This window comes from Aquila chrysaetos, chromosome 15 (assembly GCF_900496995.4).
Source record: "Aquila chrysaetos chrysaetos chromosome 15, bAquChr1.4, whole genome shotgun sequence".
Taxonomy (NCBI): domain Eukaryota; kingdom Metazoa; phylum Chordata; class Aves; order Accipitriformes; family Accipitridae; genus Aquila; species Aquila chrysaetos.
This window is the reverse complement of record NC_044018.1, coordinates 29,007,655-29,025,963: the sequence shown is the minus strand read 5'-3', so window position 1 is coordinate 29,025,963 and position 18,309 is coordinate 29,007,655. Positions and strand designations below refer to the sequence as shown.

At 47.5% G+C, this 18,309-nt stretch overlaps 2 protein-coding genes across 10 annotated transcripts in view; one reads left to right on the top strand and one right to left on the bottom strand.

The window, feature by feature from the left end:
- The window catches only part of SCN8A (sodium voltage-gated channel alpha subunit 8), a 61,891-nt gene extending 47,810 nt beyond the window's left edge, over positions 1–14,081 (top strand). For all 9 annotated transcript variants that reach the window (XM_030037175.2, XM_030037171.1, XM_030037176.2 and 6 more), the window contains 6 exons: positions 1,734–2,018; positions 3,263–3,316; positions 4,297–4,434; positions 5,169–5,273; positions 6,086–6,356; positions 7,293–14,081. In XM_030037175.2, coding sequence (XP_029893035.1) covers positions 1,734–2,018; positions 3,263–3,316; positions 4,297–4,434; positions 5,169–5,273; positions 6,086–6,356; positions 7,293–8,440 — 2,001 coding nt within the window. In that variant the 3' untranslated portion in view covers positions 8,441–14,081. The remainder of the gene's footprint in view (positions 1–1,733; positions 2,019–3,262; positions 3,317–4,296; positions 4,435–5,168; positions 5,274–6,085; positions 6,357–7,292) is intronic.
- Positions 14,082–16,131: 2,050 nt separating this feature from the next.
- Positions 16,132–16,822, bottom strand: TMDD1 (transmembrane and death domain 1). The gene is given in 2 exon segments (XM_041128798.1): positions 16,132–16,275; positions 16,277–16,822. Coding segments are annotated over 2 exon segments (690 nt in total).
- Between the last annotated feature and the right edge of the window lie 1,487 nt (positions 16,823–18,309).

The window sequence follows — 18,309 nt, the reverse complement described above, 5'->3', positions numbered from 1 at the left end:
AAGTGTTGCTGCCCCATACAACCAGAACAATTCTTCTGAGGCAGAGAATAGAGATTTGAAATGCCTTTGCAAAGGAAACATAAAATGTAGTTCTTTGCTTTTCTCTACTCCATAGTAATCTGCATTTTCAAGAGCTTGCTCTGCTCTTAAATTATTCAGGAAGTTTGACAGTAATGTTATGAAACGTGCATGCATTTTTGTCAGTCTGCACACAAAAGCCATGTTCCTTCTCTCAGATCTTTTTGAATGCTGTATAAATTTACTGTACTGTAAGTGACCATATTTGAGGAGGATATGACACTTTTTTTGCTTCCCATGATGAACTGGAATAAACCAGCATATAGATATCTGAAGGATCTTAAACCAAAAAGGCGTACTGCTGCTGTGTTGGTGTTCAGCAGCAGAGCATCCTGTTTGGATGAAGGGAGAATGAAAGCAAAGGCATTCTGTATAGAGCCTGTCTGGAGGGCTCGACTCCGACCTGTGTCTTTATACCTCACTGGGTATATACAGTGATGAATTCGTGATGTCATTTACCAGTTGTTGTAATGCTACTTACTGTCTAGATCACTGTTGTGTTCACTTTTCCTGGAGGACAGGTGCTTGCTGCAGAGCTTATCACGTGTGTGGTGGTTGCATCCAGCAAACAGATGTTGCAGGAGGAGAGGGGACACTTGATGGTGGCCAGGACCAGTTGTGGCTCAGGTGCTACTACTTGAGGACTCCCGAATCACTGTGTAATTGAGTAGTCTTTCAAAACTAAGGCAAAGGGGTAAAAACAGTTTAGATTCTGTTCATCTATTAAAGGAATCTAAATTAGGAGATCATAATAAAAGATTTAATATCCTGCTGACCTAACTCTATTAAAAGCCTGATAGCTTACATTTTGTCATGTGTTGGCCAGTGATGCTTAGGGACATGGTGCTCCCAAACTGTGAAAGGCTAAAATTAGGAGATGGTGGAAGATACGAGCTCTGACAAAACCCGTTATCGCTTCCCGCTGTGTTTGCTGCAGTTTGGAGGAAGGAACATGGCTTTTCTGTCTTCTTGAGCCTGCATAGCTGCATGCTCAGCTGTCTGCCTGAGACAACATGATTGGCCTTGCTTAGTCACAAATATGATCTTGATGTTTTTAGCAACTCACTGCTTAGTCTTAACAGAGCAATGCTGGGCTTGGTCCTGTCCCCACCGAAGTCAGTGCCACGTAAGTTTGCTGGTGACCTCGGTGGGAGCAGGAGGCAGGCTTTGAAGTGATAACAGCCTTGTTTGAAAGTGGGGAATGGCCGTAAGGGCCACTGGCTGATAAGAGCCATCAAATCCATGAGCAAAAGTGTCCTCAAACTTGGCTCTGAGAAAATTTTAGCTAGGAGCCTGTTTGTTACTAAGAAGAGAGTCTGAGCCTCACTCAGTAATGCCCCCATCTCCCTTTTGGCAACTAAAATTATTGAAAATAATTGTTGTTTAACTGAAGAAGTAACAATCCAAAATCAAACCCAGTAAATCTAACAACGTGGCCTGTTTTATTTTAAAAACAGAGCTTCAGTAGGTGGCTTTTAAGCAGAATTTTTTTACCGCTTGGAATAAGTTCACTGCCAACTTCTGCATGGAGTAAATGCCACAGATCTGTCAGTGGCCTTACCTCCTATTCCCCCCCCAAAAACAGCTGTATTGATGCTTGCTGTTTCCTGCCTTGTGTTTTATACTGAAACTTTTTCCCACCCCTTCCAACACAGGTGGTTGTCAACGCCTTGGTTGGCGCTATCCCTTCCATTATGAATGTGTTGTTGGTCTGCCTTATCTTCTGGCTGATTTTCAGCATTATGGGGGTTAACCTGTTTGCCGGGAAATATCATTACTGCTTTAATGAAACAGCTGAGGAGCGCTTTGAAATAAATATTGTTAACAACAAGACAGACTGCGAAGCACTGATGCCACCCAACTCCACTGAGATTCGATGGAAGAACGTGAAAATTAACTTTGACAACGTTGGGGCAGGATATCTGGCTCTTCTGCAAGTTGTAAGTTTTGCTTTCACCATCTCCCTAGTAGTGGTAAATACAAGCTGCTTCTAATGCCTTTTGACTGCTTCCCTCTCTCCATGAAATACAGCATCCCATTAATCCCACTTGGGCTTGGATCTGGAATAAAATTGGCATTTTATCTTTCATCCCTTTGCGTAGTGGGGGTCTCCCATCTCAGCAGGTGACCCCAACTCTGCTCTTCAAAGAGTCTAAAAAACCTTCCATCAGACAACAGTAAACCTGTTTAGATTCATTTATCATAGAATCATAGAATAGTTTGGGTTGGAAGGGACCTTCCAAGGCCATCCAGTCCAACCCCCCTGCCATGAGCAGGGACATCCCCAACTCGATCAGGCTGCCGAGGCCCCCATCCAACCTGACCATGAATGTTTCCAGGGATGGGGCATCCACCACCTCTCTGGGCAGCCTATGCCAGTGTTTCACCACCCTCATTGTACGAAATTTCTTCCTTATATCTAGTCTAAATCCTCCCTCTTTTAGTTTAAAACTGTTACCCCTTGTCCTATCGCAACAGGCCCTGCTAAAAAGTTTGTCCCCATCTTTCTTATAAGCCCCCTTTAAGTATTGAAAGGCTGATATAAGGTCTCTCCAGAGCCTTCTCTTCTCCAGACTGAACAACCCCAACTCTCTCAGCCTTTCTTCATAGGAGAGGTGTTCCAGCCCTCGGATCGTTTTTGCGGCCCTCCTCAGGACCCGCTCCAACAGGTCCATGTCTTTCCTGTGCTGAGGACCCCGGAGGTGGATGCAGTGCTCTGGGGGGGGTCTCACCAGAGCGGAGCAGAGGGGCAGAATCCCCTCCCTTGACCTGCTGGCCACGCTGCTGGTGATGCAGCCGAGGAGACGGTTGGCTTTCCAGGCTGTGAGCACCCATTGCCAGCTCATGTCCAGCTTTTCATCCCTCAGTACCCCCAAGTCCTTCTCGGCAGGGCTGCTCTCAATCCCTTCAGCCCCCAGCCTGGGTTGATATCGGGGATTGCCCCAACCCAGGTACAGGACCTTGCACTTGGCCTTGTTGAACTTTGTGAGGTTCACATGGGCTCGCTTCTCGAGCTTGATTCATGTCATTTAGATTAAATGAAAAGAGAAATATTTGAGTAATGTTAAAGTTCAGTATACGGGGCAATCAAGAGTGCCAGGGAATCCTTGACATAGCTGGCACCAATCAGACTTGTTCTTTGACTTTGGGTGAATCCTAAGAGAACATGTGTTTTCTTTGCTAGGCTACTTTCAAGGGCTGGATGGACATCATGTATGCAGCAGTAGATTCCAGAAAGGTAAAGTGCATGACCACAACCTCACCTCCCAGTATTTCACTCTGCTGTTTTGCTTTGGTAAAATTAAGAGTAAAAATTGTAGAACTATGCTTACATTATGTATTTAATGCTGTGATTGTTTCATTTGCTCTGTTAGTGTGATAAGTTAAAAGATGCTCAAGAAAGTCCAGAAGAGGGCAGGGTTATTCGGATGCTTTAGGGGCAGGGAAGCTCCTGCTGGAGTAGAAATACAGTGAAGAAAGGAATACAATGAAGTTGTATATTTCATCATCAGAATAAATTATGGGGAGGAATTAGCCACGTGGTCCTCCATGAACCTTGCATCTACATGGGAGCCCGAGTGTCGGTTTGAATACAGTTTTGAAATTATGTCTGGGTTGGAGCTCGCTCTTCAGACACTTTTCTTGTTCTTGCATGCTGAAATCATGCAAATACCATTACTTCCTTTTTGCTTTCTAATTTTTTTTCCTTCTCTTGGTTTTATATTAAAAGATTTTTAAATGGATTTCCTTGTCCTACACTGAATGCAGGGTTGGAAACAAGTAGCGTGACTATGTCGGGACAGTGTAAAAAATGTTCTTCTCTTTCTGGTCTTACATGTCCCTCTTCAAAAGAACGAACGATGTCTTCACTTTGACAGTGCTTGTCATTAAAATGATAATTTCCTTTGTAATTTGCAAACTACTATATATTTTATGGGCACTGACCTCATTTACAGTGAAAGTCAGTTTAAACTGTAGCATATTATAGTTCTGAAAATTAGATCACCATTCTCCTGGTATATACATACAATATACATGCATATACTTTTTGCTTTACTTAAAACAGTGTGAGGGCACAGTTTTCCATATATAACTACAGCTTTATAAAGCAGGACTGACTTACATGGGAATATTTGGAAACATGACCAATCTCATTTTGACTATATTTGTATGACGTCTTTGAAATGTCATTTATTTCTCTTCTCATCTCCCATTCAGCAAGAAGAGCAACCCAAGTATGAGGACAACATTTACATGTACATATATTTTGTTATCTTCATTATCTTTGGCTCCTTTTTCACCCTGAACTTGTTCATTGGTGTCATCATTGACAACTTCAATCAACAAAAGAAAAAGATAAGTGATCTGTGTTTGTAGTAGGAGAGCTGAGACCTGTTAGAGCAACATTGAGTCTTCAGGCCGATGGGTTTTTCTGCAAAATAAAGCCCAAGGACCTTCAGTCTGGAGCACAAGCCTCCCCTCTTAGAGCTGCGGGCTGCAGAACCGCTGTGACTCTTATTGCATCACTCCCTACCCGGCCCCACTGAGACTGGCTGAACAGGCTCGGGGAGTACAAGAGGCAGCCCAAAGCTTTATGTAAAACTCTAGCCAGATTAGACATTTTCCCTAGGCTAATTTTCATGCATTTCTGGGGGGTTTTGCCTTGACTAAAATATACAGACTGGAAGTAAGATGTCTTCCTTGCCTCTCCTTCCACCTCTCTGTCATATACTGCTTTTCTTCTCTGCAAGCCAAGCTGAGGATGTGTAGGCTAAATGGCCTGACATCTCTGCTACCTGTTTATCACAAATGGGATAGAGGGAATTGGGAAGGATGTCGTGCAATAAAACAGGTTATTCATAGGAAAAATACTCAGTTTTTAAAGGAAAATCAGTACACCTTGAGTATTAGTATAAGTTATTTTAAAGGAAAATCAGTACACCTTGAGTATTAGTATAAGTTATTTCTGTCTAAAATAGCTGCCACCAACTTCCCATATGGCAGGTATTCTCATGACTTCGCTAGGATGTTATTCCTTTCCCTTCTGGTGTATGAGCTGATTGTAACCAGTTTTCCTTTTGCCCCTTTACTTTGGAGGTCAAGATATTTTCATGACGGAAGAACAAAAGAAGTACTATAATGCCATGAAAAAACTGGGCTCAAAGAAACCTCAAAAACCTATTCCCAGACCTCTGGTGAGTATGTTATAAAGGGAACTGAAGGTAAAAACCTGCAGAGTAGACTTTCAAAGGAGCTTCGGCTGCAAAAGCATCCTTTGTTCTAATTCATGCTGGACTCCACATCACCATGGTCTTGTTGTTATAATTCAGGTATCATCTGAGAAAGGTTAAAATGCTACAGCTGTGGTTGATGTTAATCAGATGGCTCACTTGAATCAACAAAACAATCTGAAAACCCCGTCTGGCTGGGAGGCTATAGACGGAGAGTAGGAGGCCTCCTGATGTTAGTGAGCGGGATCTTGGACAATTAGCCAGCCTTATGAGATGCATTGATCGAGACCTAAGTGCATTTCCCTGCTTTCTTGGAAGGCTTTGCATGTGCTATTGGCTGAGTCCCTTAGATACTGCTGTGGATAAGGCATCCTGCTGCTCTGCCTGCAGCTGGAACTAGACTGCTGCCAGGATGCAAAAGAGTTAGTTGAAAATCTAGTTCAAGTACCCTGCAGTCAGAGTCACCACTGCAAGGTAGATGTGGCTGCTTTCTCCAGTTGTAATGGAAGTGCATCACTCTCTTGAGGCCGAAGGTAAAGAGGAAGATATGCTGGAAATAGGGTTATGGTAGCATGTTTGAGGTATAAAAAATAGCATTTTCTTACCTTTCCCATAAACAGATCAAATTGGGGCTACAGTTTGCTTTGAAAGCTTCATAAGATACTGAAAAAATTATGTCCTCATCCCTGTTTCCACCAACAGTGCAATAATTTGTTGACTAATGGTAGATTTTTGTTCAGACTTGTTTGGTTCATTGTCTCTCTCCTGTTGCACAGAACCGCATTCAAGGAGCTGTCTTTGACTTTGTTACTCAGCAAGCATTTGATATAGTCATCATGATGCTCATTTGCCTCAACATGGTGACCATGATGGTGGAGACGGACACACAAAGCAAGCAGATGGAGGACATCCTTTACTGGATCAACCTGGTGTTTGTCATCTTCTTCACCTGTGAGTGTGTGCTGAAGATGTTCGCCTTGCGGCACTATTATTTCACCATCGGGTGGAACATTTTTGACTTCGTGGTTGTGATTCTGTCCATCGTGGGTAAGTGCGACACCAATTAGAGGTCTGTGAGTGCTAGGCTGTCTTGGTGGTTGCAGAGTAGAGCGCATTCTTATCTTTGAAGGGCGTATATAGGTACCAGGACTTCTAGGTTCTCTTTTTAGCCTTGTGAAGAGACTGTGGCAGAATTTGGCAGCTTGAAGGCCTGACTAATGCACCCTCCTCCCTCTGTTCTGGCATTCATTTCCAGTTGTATGGAGTAAAACACTTGACAATTACTCTCCCTGTCTTTAAAAACAGAAATTTTACTCACCTCATCAGAATGTTATAATGCTTACTAACCACTGAAAATAGCATTGCAGTGCTTCCTACATCAGCATGTGATTTGAACTCTTGTTTTCGGTTTGGTTGAATGTTGAATCAATCAGTTCCTCCAACAGGTTTTTGGTTTTTTAGCATCTAACCTGTAAAATACGCATAACCTCACAAATATGACGGGGTCACTCAAAAAGCTTGGCTGCACACAGCTCTGCCCAGGCGTACTGACAAAGCACCAACATTTAGAGACTGTCCGGCAGTCTAAAACTCAGATCCAGGTTTGTCTGCTGCTTGAAATAAGATTTATCTTACACGTTTTTTAGCACCTTCAAAATAGAGTCCATAAGCTGACTCCCATGGCAGAGTTAGGCACTGAGAGCTAGACATCTCCAAGAAGCAACTCATCCATCCTTATCCAGGTGGAATGAATCACTTGCTCTGCAGCTGTACCCCTCTCCCTCTCCATTGAGGAGAAGTACTTAGGGAGCCAAAGCATCCAGCTAAGACTTAGCTGCCTGAAGGTGAGGCCTGTTAATTGCAGACCCCCTCTTTGAAAATCTGACCCAGGTGTTCTGCGTACCCAGTCCCTTGACTAGGTTCAGAAGCAGCAGCAGCCTGCACATCTCCATTGTCACACTTGTTCCTTCTCTTCTTCTTTAGGAATGTTCCTGGCTGAAATCATTGAGAAGTATTTTGTGTCACCCACTCTCTTCCGAGTCATCCGACTGGCTCGCATTGGACGTATCCTGCGTTTGATCAAAGGAGCCAAAGGAATCCGCACCTTGCTTTTTGCCTTAATGATGTCCTTGCCTGCCTTGTTCAACATTGGCCTCTTGCTGTTCTTGGTCATGTTCATCTTCTCCATCTTTGGCATGTCAAACTTTGCCTACGTCAAGCATGAGGCTGGCATAGATGATATGTTCAATTTTGAGACCTTTGGCAACAGCATGATCTGCTTGTTCCAGATCACTACATCAGCTGGTTGGGATGGCCTGCTGCTGCCAATCCTAAACCGGCCTCCAGACTGCGACCTAGAGAAGGAGCACCCTGGGAGTGGTTTTAAGGGGGATTGTGGGAACCCTTCGGTGGGGATATTTTTCTTTGTGAGTTACATCATCATCTCCTTCCTAATCGTGGTCAACATGTACATTGCCATCATCCTGGAGAACTTCAGCGTGGCGACAGAGGAGAGTGCAGATCCACTAAGTGAGGACGACTTTGAGACCTTCTACGAGATCTGGGAGAAATTCGACCCCGATGCCACACAGTTCATAGAGTACAGCAAGCTCGCAGACTTTGCTGATGCTTTGGAACATCCTCTCCGCGTCCCAAAACCCAACACCATTGAACTCATTGCCATGGATCTGCCTATGGTAAGTGGAGACAGGATCCACTGTTTAGACATCCTGTTTGCCTTCACCAAACGTGTCCTGGGGGACAGCGGAGAGCTGGATATACTGAGACAACAGATGGAGGAAAGATTTGTGGCATCCAACCCTTCCAAAGTGTCTTATGAGCCTATCACAACTACGCTGAGGCGTAAGCAGGAAGAAGTTTCAGCAGTGGTTATCCAGAGGGCTTACAGGGCTCGTTTAGCAAGACGGGGCTTTATTAGCCGAAGGCCTGTCTCCACAAAACTGGAAAACGGAGGAACAAACAGGGAGAAAAAAGAAGGTACACCATCTACTGCATCTCTCCCATCATATGACAGTGTTACCAAACCTGAGAAGGAGAAACAGCAACGGGCAGAGGAAGGAAGACGAGAAAGAGCAAAAAGACAAAAAGAGGTCAGGGAATCCAAGTGTTGAGACAAAATAATAGAATTGTACAAATTAAAATATTTGCAAGTGAAAAGATTGTTTACAAACTTCATGAAATATATCAATACAGAACAGCTGTGGAGACACTTACCTGAAGATCTTATACCAAACATAGTCTGCTTACTGTGTGACAGCGTTGCATCTAAAGCAGTGACCTACCACCTGTTTAAAGGACCCTTGTAAACAAACATTTAAACACAAAAAAGGAAAAAAAAAAAAAAAAAAAGGATTTTCTATTGTTTGGGCAGGTGGATACTGCATGTTCCACATCAGTCAATGCAACTTAGGACAAACAAGCAAAATAAAACACACACACACAGAAACAAAACCTGCTGCTGGGATTCATGTATTTTCCAAAGCAGCCAAAAATGGATTTTATTTTCCCATTTTGTTGATTATTATTGAAAGAAAACCCAGAAGTCACAATGTTAAAGGGTTTGTTCATGCAAAACTAGATTTGCATTTAGTTAAGCAGCAAAAAAAAAAAAAAGAAAAAAAAGAAAAAAAGAAAAAAGTTAAAACAAGTAAAACAAAAAAAAAGGAGAAAAGAAACAAACCACCCATTTAGCCCATGCCATTTAATTGTCATAGTTTATTTGATATTTATTATCTGCATTCTACTTTCTACATGGGCTTTACTTGGTTTGGGAGATGGGGTAATTGGGTACCTTCAGCCTGGAGACAGCTCAGGCTGATTCCCCCCAAAAAAGTGCTCGTTCAATGCATAGAAACGATTTGCATGATGGCATGCCGTGACCAGGAACCATGCATGAGGAACCATTAAACCACAAGACACTCAATAATCTGTCCACAGCAGTGTGTTAAGCCATAAATTTGAGGCACTCCACTGACTACCGTACACTGTATTTGGAGAAACTTTTAACAATAATCATGCCCTTCACCAATACTTCCCAGTTCTTAGCGATCTTTCATAGACCCGCCAGTAGGAGAAAAAAAAAAAAAACAAACAACAAAAAGAAACAAGCAGATGAAATAATTGTGTGTGTATGTTTAACAACTTGTCTTTTTTTTTTTTTTTTCCATACAGCCATCCTTTTTTGCACACTGAAATATAACAAAACTAAATGCTGCTCTGGACCTCATCCAAGGGGAGATGATAAAAACTGAGAATGGCTTGTTATACTATGTCACTGTAAAACCAAAATCTAGGGCTTAAATACCAGTCAGTAAGTTCATTTGTATCCTGCAATATTTATCATTAATATTAATTATTATTCAGTCTCCATCCTGCAGCATAGACACTTTTTTTTTTTTTTTTGTAGAGATGAGTGCTGAAAAAAGTAGCATGTTATCTCTACTGGTAGAAATTTGGGGAGCTTACCCAAAGCGATCCCACTAGCAGGGCTGGGGGACGGGGACATGCCTCACAGCGTTCAGTTGTCCATCAGGATTCCTCCTCCGGGTGGGATGCAGAGCCATGGGTGGCTTTCCGAAACCCTGAACCCTTCCTCCCTTGGTACTAGTTTTTTTGCAGCTCTGCACTTTGTTGCTGCATGGGTTTTCTCGCTTCTGTAGCCACGAGGGTTTTTAACAAGACGCAGCACAGGAAGGGCCACGTCCCAGGGTGCAGGGTGGAGAGCCGGCTGTCGGGTGCCTTCACGTTCTTCCCATTTCTTACGCTTTCATAGAGCAACGACTAAAATGGCCCCGCAGGTTGGGTAGGAATCGGAGCTACCTCTTGCCTAGTCTTCTCGCTGCAGCAGTAAATAATGCCACAGAAACATCACGAGCCAAGTCCAAACATTTCTTTTTCTCAATGACCAAGACTCAGACATCCCCAGATCCTGTTTTCATGGTGTCCTCATGACTAAGCCAGCTCTCAGCCATTGCACTGGTTGAGATGTTTTTCTTCAGGGCCAGCGTGGGTATTCTTACAGGGTAGGACGGCAGCGCCGCAGCACGGGTGCTTTTCTGCCGGCGGCTGGAAGGAGAAGCGAGGGGTCAGTGCTGCTGCTTGCCTCGACCGGGAGGTGCTGAGGTTGAGCGCGGGCGTTTGAATGCGGACCAAATTAAGGGTACCCAGAATAGCAGGAAAAAAAAAACCCCAAACCCCAAGACAACAGAACTTGATGGCAGGATGAATCTCGGTTTGCATAATCTCACAACCCAGAAAATTACAGGAGTCACTTAAAAAAAACAAACAACAAAACCAAGCAGGAAGCCATCCAGCAGCCATCTGTGCCACGTCCGGCGTCCTCGACGCACAGCCTAGCCATCGCCATGTCAGTGGAGCAGTTCTGCTGCACCCAGGAACACAGCAAGGAACCTTTTCTATCCTGTCAGCTCTTGCCCCAGTTGCTCCTAAGATATGATGTATAATAACAAAGAAAAACTACATACATATGTACAGGCTACATTGTAAACAGCACAAAAAAAAAAAAAAAGAAAAAATAGCTGAAAAGTGTGGTTGAACTTTTTAAGAGAATATTATAAATACTGTAATATATCATTTTATTTTATCGGCATGCCTTTTTGTAAATACAAAGAACTACAAAAATAATAGAATGGCTTCTGGCTTATGCCATTGTCCATGTTTATTTTTATTTTTTTAATATTTTTCTGTTTTCCTTAGACTTTAGATAGCCAGTAAACATCCCCTAAAGAAAAGAAAAAAAAAAAAAAAAAAAAGACAAACAAAACCCTACCCCCCCACCCCAAAAAAAATTTAAAAAAAAAAAAAAAGCTTTATTGCAAATGGTCTTTGCAACAGCAAAAGTATATATTTTTGGGTTCCAATGTGCAATAAGTTGACCACTTCTATGCAAGATTTGGCTAAACTTCATAATTGTTCTTAAGCTGGGCTATTGACTCGTAGGTGGAGCTTGGTACATTTAGTGTTCGTGCTGGCAATTCCATTAAGCTACTCAAGTACTTTAAAAAGTCCCTTTAAACTATGTATATATATTTATTTTTTTAACATTAGATCTGTATTAAATGCAAGAGGCCAGTGGCATTGTCAGTCAGCATTGCTGAGAAAGAACAGGAATGAGCAGTTTCTTCAACTGTTTGTTATCTGGAGTCGGTCCTTCTGCTCAAAGAAAAGTTTCGGGGGGATTTTTTTTTTTGGTTTGTTTTTCTCTCTTAGTTTCCTCCCTAGGGCAGATATTTCCATCAGCCGCAGCTCACAGGTGCTGAAAGCAATGGATCTGCATTTCTGTGCACCTTCACTGGGTGAAGCCAAAGACAGAGAGGAAACTTTGGTCAAAGAGCATTAGGGACATTCGTATCGTGCAAATCTCCAAATTCAAATGCGTGCACAGAATTTATGTTCCCAATCCAGGGTTGTGGGAATAAAGCAAGGGTGGTGTTGTCAATTAAAAAGACATAGCCAAATATCAAGACTACAACAAGTTGCTCTCTTCCCTCCCCCACTTATAAAATCCTCCCTTTTGGGTTAATTTGTGACTGTGTTCTTCAAAGAGCAGAGGGGAAGAGCGATAAAGAAATACCAATTCAATCTGCTTTATTCACTTTTCCTGTTCACCTTTTTTTTTTTAAATATAGAAGCCAATGTTGAACAAAACAAATTAAAATAAAACCATGATGTTACATAGAGGCCACACCCAAGTTTGAATTATTTTCTGCCGCAAAAAAAAAAAAAATGTTAAAGCTGTAAAAGATCAATAGTGAAGATTAGTGTATTAGAAATTGCATGGTGGCTCATAATGATCTTACCCAACATGATTAACAATTACGTTACTATAAGCCAAAAGAAAATAAAATAAATGTTACCCTTTTCACTGTACAAGGTAAGGTTGTCTTGGTGTCCCAATTATTTGACTGGTTGCATTCTCCTTCCCCTCCATCTCCTCCATCCTTCCTTCAAGGCTTTTTTAGTTTTTATCCAAACCATGCAGAAGAGAGCAGAGTAAGCTGCAGTAGAAGCTGCTGGAAGGGAGTTTGGTCTGTTATTGGGTGCTGGGTCACCGCGGGTGCCTGGCAAACACAGCTCAGCCTTCCTCTCCGTCCCGAGCTGCCCGCGCTGGGTCCGTGGGGACCGATGCTGTCGGGGGATCAGCGTCTGCACGGGGCTCCTGTCTCCGGGGCAAGTAGGTGCCCTTCGGCAGGTCGAGCTGCAGCGCGACACGGACGCGTCCCTTGCTCCACGCACGGGGGACGGCTCTGCTGCTGCCGCCCACGTTGGACCTGCTCTGGCAAGGGAGGAGACTTCAGTCTGCAGGGCTTAACCTTGCAGCCCCTCTCACCGGCACTAAAAGTCACTTAAAAAGATGAGCCAAAGCAGATCTAGAATCGCCAGCGAACCCTTCCCCATCATCATGATGTTCCCTTCCGAACATCAGCGCAGCTGCGGCCGGGCAGGTCGGGAGCCAGCAGCTCCCGTGCACGGACAGGGCTGGGGGAACCTCTCGCTGCAACCCTCGCTTGGGCACGTCACCGCAAAACCACAACTTCACGTCCCTGTTCTCAGCTTGCTTTCTCCAAAATCAGTACGTATCCAGCGGGGTCCCCCGTGCAGTGACAAGGGCTGGTCAGTGGGGACCTTACCCGTGCTTGGGGTACAAGTGTGGGGTCCTGCTGCTCAAGGGTGCTGAAGGGCCCTAAATTGGGGCTGCAGCCAGCAGCAGGCGACCCGTACACCCACGCCCCACCATCAGCCCATCGTCCCATCCAGCTTTTCCCAGTTTTGACCCAAAGGGCTGAGCAGGGCATGAGCTGCAGGTATTGCCTCTGCCTCGTTAGGAGAGCAGGATTTAACCTGAAGTTGCAAGTCAAATGGCTGAGGATAGCACTTTGAAATTATTTTTACTATTAGAGTTTTGGTCCAATTTATCAAACAAATGTGAATTTTGCTGCTCAGTTAGGGCCAGCTAGTGCAAGCAAACCACTGGCACTGCAAGACAGAGCGTGGTTGTGCTGTCCTGCACCTCACCGGGTCAATGTGTCGCACAAAGACAACAACACTGGTTTGATTTATTTTTTTTCAAAAACAAGTCAAATTAAAGAAAAAAAATCATTTCCCCTTTGCCAGTTTGCTGCATGTTGTAATTTTATAGAGGCGTGTATGTGCATGGGGGTGTCTGCTACAGCAAGCAGAGCGCAGCCTCGTGCTCGGCGCAGGGCACAGGGAAGGAGGACTCCCTCCCGCCTCCTGTCCCAGTTCTACCCATCTGTAAATTGGGTGTCTCATTCCCTACCTCACAGGGGTGTTGTGAGGCTTAATTAGCAACCAAGTGTAATGCACCGAGAATCACAGGCACGGAGGTGTGCGCAGCCTGAGCTGGGCGCTGGGGGGGTGTGACAAAAATGCTGCTACAATCGTCCTTCTGAACCGCACAGCTCCAGCCACCCGCCTTCCCACTGTCGGGGCCAGAGCTGTCTTTTCCCTTTGCATAACCTGTTCATGACACTGTTTTTTTGCCCTGTGCTGTACTTGCTCCCCACTTTTGCTCCTAGGTTTTATTCTCTGTTCTGTCTCACATGAAGAAAGGAGGAGGATGAAGCCGGCTGGGGGAGGGAGGGAGGAGGAACGTGATAAAACAGCGGGCTGGGAGTTCAATGTCTGAACTTTTGAGTTCCTTTGTACTGTACATCTTTTTACTTTGGAATTTGCAATAAAGAGGTATGGCCATCTTGTTTTAACAACTTCTCCTGGCTGCCCTGTCATTCTGTTACCTTTGCACAGCAGCAACCACCCGCCCCGCATCCCTGAAAGTCCACCGTCCTCGGCTCAGGCAGGTCATCACTTCTGGAGTAGAAACCAACAGCGGAGGCAGGACTCCTGCAGTGGCTTTACAAAGCCAGGCTGATCTGAAGCACGGACGTCCAGACCCAGCCCCTGCCCTGAAGGAGCACCCGAGCTCCTCATCTGGGGGGAAGAGTCACAGCTTTGAAACCCCCACGGTCTCAACACAAAGCTCATACCAGCCCTGGCAGGCCATATTCAGGCTTTTCTTGTTTTAGGGAGGCCAAGTGCTAAATTGCATTAGGGGACATATTCTGCCACAACTGCTCTGCACATGCTTCCTTGCATTAGCCTACCCCTGCAAATGCATGCTGCTCCAGGGAGATCTGCAACCCCTGAGCAGCATCTTTGGCTTTTGGGACCACCCCTCCTTCCGCTCCAGAGTAAACGCCCTCATCCCTTACAGCTCTAACACCATCAGACACAGCATCCTCCGAGCTCCGATCCCCACCATCCCACCAGCACCGGGCTATGAGCTGCTCATCGGGCTTCCCGTGGCCGAGGCAGACGTGCCGCAGCACGGGAGGACGGCGCGGCAGATGGCAAAACAGCCTTTCACCCCCGGAGCTGCGATTCCCACACCGGGGCCGGCAGCAGCACGAGTGGGACGGCCGCTGAGCCCTGACCTTCACTTACGGTCAGGAGCCGCCCTGAGAGGAGCATCTCTGTGCCAGGAACTGGCTGCGCTGGTGCTTCAGGAAACAGCACTCTCTAAGGGCAGTGGGTACAATTTCATTTAAAAGAAAAAAAAAAAAAAAAGAAAAAGGTATTACATAAATAGTGAACTGTTTCACTCGGCTTTTAAAGCTGCGCTCATTGTTATTTGCCCTTCCCTTTCTCCTCCAATACTTGCATGCCACTGCTAGCTGCTTGGATTGATGCAAGCCATTTCTTGATACAAAATACAGGTTTTAATTCTAATTACAGTAATGCAGAAGGCTATAATCAGATCCAAAGCACTTTGAGTCCCCACGCACACCGCTTTTTGTTGTACTGGTTTGATTTCAGTGGCAGGGAGAGGCCGCAGATGCTCCAGGACAGCAGAGATGCTGCAGCAGGGTCCCAGGGACCCTCACCGGGCAGAGCCAGCCGTGGCAGCATCACCTGGGGACCTCCAGCTTTTGTGTTTTTAGGACTAGGTACACACGAAAAGCCAGCGAGGCATCTCAGCGCCCTGTGCAAACGTTCAGATATTTGCAGTTTTCCCTGTGCAACCGCTTTCTCCAGCGGGTCGCATCCTGCCCTCCTTGGCCCCATCAGCAGCACAAACCCCATCCAAGCCTCGCTGTAACACACAGCCTGTGGTTTTTAGTTACTTCACGGGAGTTCTTAGGCTAAGAAATGGAGAGAAAAAAACTAAACCCGCAGTAAGAGACAGACCAAGAAGGCAGTGAAGCCCCCAGACCGTCAGCAGCTCGGACGGCTCCTCGGCACACCCAGCTCCTGGAAAACCAAGGTTGTCGTCCAGGACAACTCCAAGCAGCACAAAACACCTCTACTGCAACACCGAATCAGGTCAGTGGTATTATAATTAACCTCTCTCCCATGAATAATTAACCCCAGGTGCTAGCTTAGCATAATAACCCAGCAGAGAGTTTTTGTCCCCTCCCTGCCTGGGGGGTGGGGAGGCAGGGAGATGGGGACACCCCACTCTGGGGCTGCAGCAAGGACACGGCCAAGGGGGCTCTGCCCAGCTCCATCCTTGCCATAGGGCTCTCTGGCATCCAGCGACAACCAGGGACATCTCCAGTGCAGGCGGGGATGATGGGGATGGCTGGTGGACATCCAGCCCTGGATGCTGCAGCAGGACCCAAGCCGAGGATGGGACCTTCCCTGCCCAGGAGAAAACACAGGGTCGGTTTCTGGATCTCAGCCCCTCCACGAGGCTTTATTAGGTCTTGTTTTCCCTCTAGCAGCTTCTGGGAGGTGCTCCAGTTCGGGTGGCATCCCAATTTCAGGTAGCATCCAAGCCCAGCGTCCAGCGGCAGGAGTACACGGTGGCCACGGCGAAGAGGACGGAGGCGAGGAAGCCCCCCAGGATGCCCAAGACCACAGGGCCAACCCAGCCCAGGAGGCTGCGGGTGTACGGGGGGGGGCAGCCGCCTCTCGAAGCGCAGGTCCCCCAGGTCCCCGTCCGGGGCCCTCCTGCCCCGCGCCCCGCCGTGCCGTTCACCCTCCAGCAGCAAGGAGGAGGTGAGGTGCTGCATGGTGCGGCCGTACTCCTCCACGTTCCTCCGCAGCTCCAGGCTCCTGTCCTGGTTCAGGTTTTTCCCCAGCTCCAGGGCGATGTCGGGGCGCCCAATTTGGTGGAGGCCACGAGCCAGCCAGTCCCAGGTCATCACCTCTCCTGCCGTCCTCAGCCAGTCCCGGAGGGCCTCCGAGCATCCCGCGAGGCCACGAAGGTCGCGGCGGCGGCGGCGGCGGGGACGGATGGGGTTGTTCTCCTCGGAGAGCTGCTCCAGCTCCTGCTCCCCCAGGTCCTTATCGGGCCCCGCCAGCCACCCCTGGAGCTGGCGGCACTCCGAAGGGGACAGCAGCTCGGCGATGCGGCTCATGGTGTGATGGCCCACGTTGGCCGCCACCGTGTCCTCGCACTCGCCGCCCACTGCCAGCAAGAGCAGGATAAGTCCTACGGGTGCCAGCATCGCTTGGGTGCCCCTTGGCATTGGGGTGGCCCAGGAACACGGATCCTCCTGTCTGACCTCACAAGCCGGCGTGTTCCGGGGACACATCCCCTGTCCCCCAGCGCATTGTCCCACGTCCCCACCCAGGGTTAAGCATCTCATGTCTGCACCACTGTACCCCAGCTCCTTGCCTCCAGCCCAGCATTCCTCCTGGCATCCCTCCTCTCCCCAGTTCAGCCCATCCGAGCAGTCCATTTGGGCACCAAACGCTCGCAGCACAGGGACATGGGGACACACCAAATGGTCCCTCGATTCCCAGCAGAGCCAAACCAAAGGGCTGGAAATTTAATGCTGTGAGGTGCTTCAAGGCACCTTCACCATCAGCAGTGACATCCGTCCATCCATCCACCCATCTGTCCAGCCACGACAGCCTTTGCTTCCTACGTCCTCCTCACCACGGGGCATCCTGCCTGTGTCCCGGCTGGGCTGGGTTTGTCCGGGCTCGGCAGCCGCCATCCCCACCTCCCTGCCAGCATGTTTGCAAAAGCGGGGATGGGGAACAGCCGCTGATCCCCTGGGGCATCTCCCCCACCCTCTTCCCATCTCCCAAAGGCCCCAAAGTGATGGCAGCAGCTCCCCTTTCCCTCCCCAAGGAGGGGGTGCGGATCCCCCGCACACCCCACTGGCAACCTACGTTTCCCTCTCCCACCCCAAACTGGGAACTGGAGTAGAGTTGAGTTTAACCAAAGCAGTTTTGCTTGGGGACCGGGCTCAGACCCCATAACCACGAGGTGGCAATGCAGCCCTGGCCGCAGCCACGCACCACCAGCGCACCCGCTTTTTAATCAGGGCGCTGATAAAGCTGTGATTTTTTTCCCCATATCTCCCCAAAGAGCCCCAGCGCGGAGGCTTGGGCCGCAGGGTTATGCCGGGGTCGTGGTCGGGACTGGAGGAAGCAACAAGGACCAAAGACCAGGAGAAGGAGGAATTCCCCAGCCGGGAGGTTGGCACGGGCTCACGCTATGGAGCTCCGTCCTCCGTTGTTGCCTTCTGCCTCTCCCAGCAATGCGAGGCATTTGCTTCCTCCAAGCATCCTCCAAGCAGCCAAATTGCTGGACGTGCCAGTGCCCGAGGGTCTCATCCTGCCGCAAGGATTTTTAGGACCCCAATCAAGACGCCTGTGATGGGCAGCAAGCCACAGCACTGCAACTCCAAAATGCATCCCACCTCCCCAGGATGGCTAATGGGGAGGGAGGGAAGGGAGCAGCTCCTTCAGGAGCGTAAATAAGAAGATGGGAAAATGTGGTTGCGGAGCCCCGAACCCACCGAGCAAACACCTCCCACTGCAGCCGCCTCGCTGGGGTGGGGTTTTGGGGTGACGATGGGTCCTTCCCCCCCCCCCATGCCAGGGTCTCAGCCCCCCCACCCTGATCCCACTCCATAGGGACTTGCAGGGGGGGGTTCCAGGAGTTTCTGCCTTGTTGAGAGCTGAACTGTGGCATCAAACA